The sequence below is a fragment of the Lemur catta genome, chromosome 2 (assembly GCF_020740605.2).
Source record: "Lemur catta isolate mLemCat1 chromosome 2, mLemCat1.pri, whole genome shotgun sequence".
Taxonomy (NCBI): Eukaryota; Metazoa; Chordata; class Mammalia; order Primates; family Lemuridae; genus Lemur; species Lemur catta.
Window position 1 is genome coordinate 50,189,344 of NC_059129.1, and position 9,066 is coordinate 50,198,409.

A 9,066-nucleotide genomic window follows, 5' to 3' on the forward strand; every position below is an offset into this window, starting at 1 on the left:
TAACATTTTAAATTCGTGAGACAAAATCTCTTATTCTCTGAGCATTTCTTATTTATGGCACACTATTTTTGCTTTACGAATGTGTTATTTTCTCTGTTGGGAGACAATTCTCTGTGAATATTTTCACATTTCTTTATGCTCTGGGCCTTCTGAGTAAATGGCACTGACCAAGCTTTGTTCGAGGGTGACTGAATAGCAAATGTGCCTTAAAAAGCTGGAGACAGTGTGACGTCCAGAGGTGAGAAGAAGTTTTTACATTCCAGAGTAAAGATTCTCTCTCTCTCTCTCTCTCTCTCTCTCTCTCTATCTCTCTCTCTCTCTCCCTCTCTCTCTCTCCCTCTCCCTGCTTCAAAGGGATAAGGTCCACTGCTGGGCGTGGGCACAGAAGTGACCAGGCAAGATCCGGGCCTTCAAGGAGGCATCATGTTGCTGGACATTAGATGGAGGAAATCAGTATTTATTGAGGACCTACTATGCCCCAGATAGCTGGCCAGGGACTCTCACAAATGTCATTTCTTTCAACCTCACACTCACAAAAAACCCTGCAAAGGCAGACGGGGTGTTTGTTTATTTCTCTATCAGGTGAGGACCCTGAGCCTCAGAGGGCTTGAGAACATGCCCAAGGTGTCTTAGAAGGAGGCAGAGTTGAAAATTGAGACCAAACGACCCCACTCCCTTCCAGTCCAGTGTGTCCAAGGCAGGGATCCAAGGCAGGGATCCCAAAGCTGACTCCAATCCAGAGGCAGGTGTCTCTGGCATGGTGGAGAGGGAAAGAGAAAAGGCCGAGCTCCCACCCCAGAGGAGGAAAGCTCCTGGGCTGGGACTGATGGCAGCCACCGTGCTCGAGTGCCAAGCTTGCTCCGGGGAGACTCCATGGCCATCTCATCAGCATTGGTGCCCACAAGTAGGGCAGGAGTAGGTGGAGAGGGCTCAGCTCAGGCTCAGCTCAGCCTTGGTGCCCACACTGTCCCTCGGGTCTGTGGGAAGGAGGCCACTGCCCCAGGACAAATTGAGGAAGCTTATGTGCTGCTGAGTCTGGGAGGGCGGCCAGGAAACACAGGTGGGACCAGAGCCCCACAGCTTCAGTGCAGGAGGCAGGGAGCAGTCGAGGTTGAAAGTGGACAGGGCAGGGGCATGGCTGGGGTCTCGGGGGGTGGGCGACATGTCAAAGTGAGGCTGGAACTTGAGAGCAGGGTCAGGGGCTCCCTCTCGATCCACAGCCCCAGGTGCCCAAGCCCAGGCTGGGTAGCTAAGCAGCCACGTGTGGGCTGTGGGTACAGGGTCTCCTGGGCCTCTACCTCTCTGGGGCCCAGCACAGAGAGCCCGAGGATGGGGCCGACTTGTTTCCTCCTCTTCCCTGCAGCTCACCCTCTGGAAGTCTCTCCCCTGCTTCCCTTCCTTTTGGCCAGGGTGGGTGTGTGCTGAAGCTGCCCGGCTCCCTCTGGCCTGGATAGGACTCCCCCGACATCCTCGCGGGTCACTTCCTCAGCTCCTACTGGTGTTTCTCAGCTGGTGCTTTCCAGCCACCCTCTTTAAAATGGCATTGTCCTCCTCCCCCCCATCCCCGGCCCCCGTTCCTCCCACACGCCAGGACTCTCAGCCCGGCTTCATTTCAGTTGTGCCTCAGCACGTTTTGCCTTCTAACACACTATCAGATTTACCTTTCCCGGTGCTTACTGTCTGTCTCCCCGCCTCCCACTAGCACGTGGCTCTGTGTGGCCAGAGCTCTGCCTGTCGCGTTCGCTGTTCTATTCCCAGCATTGTTTCCGAGCATGTTAGATGCTTCAAAGAATATTTGTTGACTAAATGAGTAGGAGTGAGCTAGAGGGAAGAGCACTCAAATGCAAATTGAAATTTGGATTTCCAGGCTCTAGTGGGGACCTCAGGTAAGTCTGTCCCTTTCCCTCTGAGCCTCAGTTTCCCCTCTTTATAATGAGGTGCTTGAGCCGTCAGCTCCCAGCTCTGATATGCTGCTCCCTGTGACTCAAGCCCTTGTCATTTCTCTGGAGAGGAAGTAACATGGTGGGAGCAAAGCTCTAAGGAGACGGAGGGTGAGTCAGCTGGGAGCTGGGTGGCCTTGAATGGTGGGAGCGGGGGGGTGGGGGCTCCAGGTGGAGGGGCATGGGGCAGGGAAACCCGAGGGAAGATGATAAAGAGGGTGAACGCAGCAGGAGGCAGCACAGGGAGGGAGACTAGGTGCTGGAGAAACTCCAGAGAGGGTGGCAGGACTTGGCAGCTAGATCTAGGGAAGGGAGGAGAGAGAAGAGAGCGATTGATTGGCTGGCTTGGAGCCGGAGAGAATGGAAGGACGAGGTCTCCTAAGGCCCTAGGCCCCAGGGAGCCACTCTTTTGTTTTTTCTTCATCCAAATTCTTCCTCTTAGCCCTATAGAAAAGAGAAGCCCCAAGCCATCCAGTTTAATATAAGGTTTGAATTTATTCGTGAGTGTTTAATGTGCAATGCTCGGAGGCTGACAGATGATCTTCCCAACCCCCCACCCAACCCCCATACACACAAGTCCTGCTTCCAGCAGCCAGGACAAGCAGGGCGCGGGCAGAGCGGCCTCCTGCCAGGGCAGAACCAGGAGTCTCCGTAGCCGAAGGGCGAGTGTGCCCGCTGGGGTGGGCCCTGGCCGGACCTGTCCTGGGCTTCTCCTCCCATCCTCTTCTCTCAAGGGTCTCTCAGCCCTGCAACAGTCTGAGTGATCATGTGGCCCTTCTCAACCCCACCTCCTGTCCCTGCCCGGCCACTCCCAGCCATCGCTGTGCTCTCCGAGCTCACCTGTCAGCTCCTGGAGCTGCTGCCCTGGGTCACCGCCACAGTCCAGTCCACTGGCTGGACGTGTCCCCGGCCTCCGCCCACGCCAGGCCGCAGCCCAGAGGGTGCTGGCTGCCAGGAACTTGATGAGGAAGATGCAGGCCAGGAGGAGAAGGATGGATGCGGGTGGGAAGGGGGTCTCTCCTGCCGAGGTGCTCCTTGGGGAGACAAGGAAGGCAGGTGGGAGCCTTGGGGTGGCCTGCAGACTGGAATCTGCCCTCAGAGAGGGAAGGGGAGAAGCCAGGAGTTTCTGGGGGTTCAGGATACCTTCCCACCCAGACCGCCCCTGGGTTGGGGCTGTTTGGGGCTTGGGGGAGCCGTAGCAGGAGACCTGAGCTCTAGGCGTGGTCTGCCACCAACCTGCTGAGGGCCCTTACACACACCGCCTCCCCTCGCCAAGCAGAGTCTGCCCTACACGGGGGCATGCCATGGGGGGAGCGTGCACCAGTGTGTGGCTAGTGGGTTACATCAACACTCTTTAAACACAGGGACACAGGCATGAACCAGTCAGAACTGACTCTGGTCCTACCAAAGGAGCAGGGATCTGGGAGTCCCAGTTTTGTACTGAAACTACCATTGTTGCTGAATTATGGGGACAGACATCCCCATTTGGGGGCTGCCAGGGGAGAGGCAGGAGGCTGCCTATTCAGGAGCCTTAGGGCAGCAGCTCTTTACAAACTGTTAGAGGAATCTTCAACATCCTGACAGCTGACCAAGTCCCACCAACACATACTAGCTGGTTGCAGGGGCGTTTGGGCAAGACAGATCCAGGCCCTTTCATGTTCTTACTTGCCTTGGAATTTGCAGTTCAGGACCCCCACCCTCCACCCTGCGCTGGGCTCTGCAGGGCGGCAGGCAGTCCGCTCAGGCGCCTTAGGAAAGACCCAGCGCCATACCTGGCGATGCTGTGCTCCACGCGGACATCTTCCAAGCTCTCGGACTCCTCAGGGACCCAGAGATCTCCAGCGTCCAGGGGGTCTGTGGGAGACAGAGCTGTGAGCTTCCAGCCCCCCTCCTCCTTGAGGCAGCCGGCCTCAGTGAGGCGAACCCCCGGGGCTCTGGTCCTGTGTGGATCAAGTCATTAACCTCTCTGAGCCTCCATTTCCTCACCTGGCAAGAACACCTCCTCAATACCAGCATTGCCAGGATCCAGTGCCAGCACCTCTGTGTGTGCCCAGCACCTCGCAGGAGCTCAGTACCTGCGACTCCCACCCTCCCTCCAAACACGGGCTGTGAAGGGCAAATGGGATCCTGAATGCGCTTGGAGATCCTGGGTGCCCTGTCAAGCTGTCTACACACGCCATGGGTTACTGTTATGTTGTTGTTCATCTGCCACCTCTCGGGAGCTGGCTGAGCCTTAGACCCCAATAGGACTGCAAATGCATGTCTTTTGCTGCTCCCCCTTAGAGAAGTGGTGGAGGTGGGGTCTGTGTACAGGGGTGGGAGTCTCCCCTGGCCTCCCACCGCAGGCAAATACCACTGGGCCCTCATTCCCATGGGAAAGGGCTGTATTGGGAGGAGGAGTTGGGAAAGGGGGAGTCGGAAAAGGCATCCGTGACCCCGGACTTGTTCTCCCGTGGGACACAGCTGTGTTCTGGTGACTCGGGCAGAAGGCTTCCCTGGAGGCTGGTCCCCTTGCAAAGCGCGGGGTGGGAAGGAGCCACCCTGTCTCACCTACTCAAGCCTGGAATGAGGGTCCCAAGTCGGTTCAGCAGTGGGAGGCTCGGAGCAGGGTATCACTCCCCCTGCCAACCCCCAGGAACTCCCAGGAGCCCTGTGGGGTCAGCAGGACAGACATCGTCGTCTCCGCTTAAGGATGGAGGAAACAGAGGCCCAGAGAAGTGAAGCACGTTGCCCAGCACAAGCAAGTGTTCCTCTCTAGGGGCATTTTTCTGCACCAGGTTGGTGCTTAATTTGTGTTGATAGGTCCACTGGTTGGTTGGATGAGGGAATAAATTAATCTCCTCCTTGTTAAGGACCACCTATGGTATTCACATACTAAGCAGATGTCAAATGGATAGAGCTGTTTGGGGAGCAGGACCAAGCCTAGCTCAGATAGTGCCTCAGTGCAAATTAGAGAAAGGTGCCTTTTCTGTAGGCGGTACAGCCCTCACCAGGGAGTACAGCCTGGTGAAGGAATCCGGGCTAGGTTTTGGTCCCCTTGTACAGTGAGCAACCTGCACAACTAACCATGGCGCCCTAAGTGGGGGGACAAGACCCACACTGTGGGTTTTCCCAGGATCCTTGAGAGCTCAGAAGGTGGTCCTTCACACAGATGCCGAAAACATGCGGCCTGTCCCAGAGGCAGGCCAGAGGAGCAGTCAGCTGCCCACTCACCTGCCAGCACCTCCACCAGGACCTTCCTGAGGGTGTCGGCCTCACTGCCATGGAGGCTCTGGCACTGGTAGAGGCCCGTGTCGTGGGCTTGAAGATTGCGCAGTGTGACGGTGAGGGTGCCGCCCAGGGCGTCGTCTGCGATGGCCGTGCTCCCGTTTCGCCTCTTCAGGAAGGACAGCAGCCACACGTTGTGTGTGCTGACCACACGCTGGCACGGGCCCTCCTCGCCCAGCTGGCGGCACCAGGCCTTGCGCCTCCCCCAGTGCTTCAGGGAGTCATAGGGGCAGGACACCTGCAGGGACTGGCCCGCCACGCCCAGGAACACGGTGGTGTTGTGGGCTCGGGCCAGCTCTGTGGAGAAGACACTCATTCACTCCTTCATTCATTTATTTCCAAATATTTATCAAACGTCTACTGTATGCAGTGAACCAAACAGACAAAATCCTGCCCTTAAGGAACTTAGGTTCTTACACAAGCTGGGAGAGGACGGCACAGCCCAGGCATGCGTTTGTGGGAAACTGAGAACCGGGAAACCAGGGGCCTGGATCTGGCATGCTCACGAAACTGTCCCTCTCTGGGCCTATGTCCAGGGACACTTGGTCTTAAAGTCTCCTTTAGTTCTCTTCTGCTCATCTCCTCCCTGGCAGATGCACCTGGACCTCTCCCTTCCCCCGTGCATCTGGAGCGCAGGGCTGGTGGCCCTCGCAGGCCCGGGGCTGGTTCCGCAGGGACCGGCCTGGGCCCCCTGAGCCCCCGCCATGCTTGCCCTGCAGCTGCCCACGCTGGTACCGACCCCGCGCTCTCCTCTCTCCTGACCTTTAGCTTCCAGCTTCCCTATTTCTGTGGCTTTGTTCCCCTTTCAGGAAGGACTTGTCTCGGAGTTATTTTGGGGGATACATGTGGCTGCTATTTTGGGGACCCTTCTTGGGGTGGGGGAGAAGGGCTTGGAGCACCAGCCTGTTGCCAGGGCAGGGCTGCAGGGGAACCAGCCAGAGCCCTCTGCTCCAGCCTCTCCCCTGGGTCTCCCCCTCCGCCCCATCCTCAACCACTGCTGTGACAGAGACTTGAAAGATAGCGCTGTGGAGCTGGCGGCCTGCCTTTTGGAACTAGAGAGACCTCATGGACAGTGTCCCTCTCCACACGTCACCCTGTCCATCCTCAGCCTCCAGACAGGCCATTACACCCCACCTTTCTCCCTCCACTTGCAGCTGAGAAGCTGTGAGGACAAGACTGTTTAGGACAGACAGTCCCCCTGTCCCCCAGGCTTGCCCAGTGCTCTGAGAGAGCAAGAGGTGCAAAGTCAATTGTAAGAATTTGGGGTGTCAATCCCCCTGACTCAGGGACAGAAGTCTTTAGCCCCCTCACCTCTCATCAAGAGCAGAGGACAAGAGGACCTTCAGGGCAAGGAGGGAGTGCCCCAGAGGTGCAGAGTGACAGTCCCGGGTTATTTCCTCCTTCAAATTTTAGGGACTCATAATTCATAGCTCGTAATTTTAGGGGCTTTTACCAGTGCCGCCCCACACTTCCCCCAGCTACCAGCTGGTGCCCAAGACGCCACCACCAGAACGTCCCTCCCAGGCAGCCAGAGTCCACTGGCCCCTGTGCATCCACACGCATGAAAAGTCTGACGGCGGGTCTGACGCTGGGGCGGCAGGGAAGGTGTGAGGGATGTGGGCAGGCTGGGGGGCACAGTGCTGCAGAACAGGGCGCTTGGGCTTCAACCTCCCTCCAAGTTCATTCAGCTCGGTGCCCCCACCACGCTCCCGCCGTTTGCTCCAGGAAGGAGAGGGAAAGAAGGCGTCACGGAGAGGGAGGACCCTACCTGTGGTGAGGAGCAGGAGGAGCAGCCAGAGAGGCCCCATGCCAGCTTCCCCGCTGAGGGCAGACACAGGGCGCCTTGTGCAAGATTCCTCTTTCCTCGAACTGCACTAAAGCGGGGATCAGGCACATCAGGCGCTGCCACAGGAACTGGGCTCCCAGGATTGAGCAACAGTCAGAACTGGGGTCTGGCCTTACGACTCTGGGAGGGCATGCGGGGGCGGGGGAGGAGGAGTCGGCCACGCAGCCCTGGCAGGGGGAGGCTCAAGATCCCAGGCCTCTGAGGAGCCAGCCCACCCTGCTGCCGGTGCCAGCCAGGGTGGCCCCCACGTGCCTGGGGCTGGCCAGGGAGCAGAGCTGCTTGGTCTCCTCACAGAGCCCTGTCTCCCCAGCCGTGCTCAGACCCTCCACCAGCTGCAGTCCCTGCCATTTTCTGGTTCCAGCCTTGCAAGGGACAGGGAGCAGCTGGTCCTCTTGGGGGCCAGGACCCTTGCCCAGCCAGTCTAGTCCTTCCCTCTGGGCCTGGCATTCCCATAGCCGGGCAACCTGGCTTCAAGGCCTTCCCTCCTCACTTCCTGGTGTGTAACCACGTGTCCACAGCCCCTCTGTGGCTCAGTTCCTGGATCTGTAAAATGGGACTAAGGAGAGTGCACGGGGTTACGGGGAGGAAACCATGAGTCAAATACAGGTAAAGTGCTTCCGAACAGGGCCTGACACGCAGCACTCAGCAAATATTAACTATTATTATTACCCTAGTTAGCAAGGCAAAGGGAAAATGTGCTCTCCTTGAGAGGGAGACTTTTCTCTTCCACCTGGAATTTCCTGCCCAAGTTCTGCCTCCTTTTTGCACAGCTGAGCATCTCCAGTGTGCATGTGTTCACGCTGGCATTTATTTTGTGTGCACACAGGCTTGAACTCCCGGTCATCCTACAGGAGAGACATTTGCTGGAGTTCGGGGGTAGGGTGTGTTTTTCTACAGGTGCTCGTCCCCATGAAGGGTGATCCAGGCACAGGCCCTGCCTGTGCAGAGGCACAGAGGTGTGGCATGGCCTAGTGGGGGGGATGGGAAGGAGGGGAGACGGGAAGTAATTCCCAGGGGTGGGGAATCATGCTGTCCTGGGGTAACAGCAGGAGAGGCTGGAGAAGCCTGCAGGGCCCTGCAGATTATCGGAGTCTAGTTTCCTGCAAGCACTCACTTATCTGTTCTTTTATTCATTTATTTACTCGTCTGTACTGTGCATCCACCGTAAGGACAGGGAGCGTGCCGGTGAAGGGGACAGTCCCCCGCATAGAAAGCCAACTGCCCAGCCTTACTCCAGGGGCCTGGGGGATCAGGGGTCTGAGGCCACCTGAAGGTCACTCTCTAGGTACCCTTCTATGGTCCTTTTCTAAAAGTCAGCTTTACTGGTGCATAATTTATGTACAGAAAAATTCACCCCTTTTAGGTGTCGAATTGTATAAAACTCAGACATCTGTGTAACCACCACCATGCTCACCGTGTCTATGTGACAACCACCACAGTACAGAACATTTCTATCAGTTTGATAAAATTCCCTTGTGCCCATTTTAGCCAATCTCTTTCTCTCCAATCCAGGACCTGGCAACCTGGCAACTGTGGGTCTGAGTTCTGTTCCTATAGCCTCCTCCCCTTTCTAAAATGTCATGTACATGGAATCATGCCGTATGTAGCCTTCTGAGCCTGTCTGCTTTCACACGTCATAATGCATTCAACACGCATGAAGCTGCAATTCTCAGTAATACATTCCATTTCATTACTGAACAGTATTTCACAGGTAGTTTATCCATACTCCAGTTGACGGACAGTTAGGTTGTCTCCAGTTTGGGGCAATTATGAGTAAAGCCACTGCAAATATTCATGTGCATACATTTTGTGTGGACATATGTTTTCATTTCCCTTGGATAAAATCCTAGGAGTGAGAGTGCAAGGTCACATGTAAGTGTATGTGAAGCTCTATAAAAGCTGTCAAACTCTTTTCCGAAATGGCCATACTATTTTTGCATCCTTGATGATAATTAATATTGTCAGGTTTTTTCAAAGCCTTTCTAATAACTTTAAGGTGGTATCTTACTATGG

At 56.2% G+C, this 9,066-nt stretch overlaps 1 protein-coding gene across 2 annotated transcripts; it reads right to left on the minus strand.

The window, feature by feature from the left end:
• Positions 1-2,432: 2,432 nt before the first annotated feature.
• TREM2 (triggering receptor expressed on myeloid cells 2) lies at positions 2,433-8,859 on the minus strand. 2 transcript variants are annotated; one of them, XM_045543662.1, is made up of 5 exons: positions 6,976-8,859; positions 5,154-5,504; positions 3,713-3,794; positions 2,781-2,974; positions 2,433-2,696 (listed from the first exon to the last, which is right to left on the minus strand). In XM_045543662.1, the coding sequence occupies exons 1-5, from the start codon at positions 7,013-7,015 to the stop codon at positions 2,449-2,451; spliced, it is 915 nt and encodes a 304-aa protein (XP_045399618.1). In that variant the 5' UTR covers positions 7,016-8,859; the 3' UTR covers positions 2,433-2,448. The 2 variants fall into 2 exon arrangements, with proteins under 2 accessions (XP_045399618.1, XP_045399619.1); XM_045543663.1 differs by having other exon boundaries at positions 2,569-2,686; positions 6,976-8,854.
• Between the last annotated feature and the right edge of the window lie 207 nt (positions 8,860-9,066).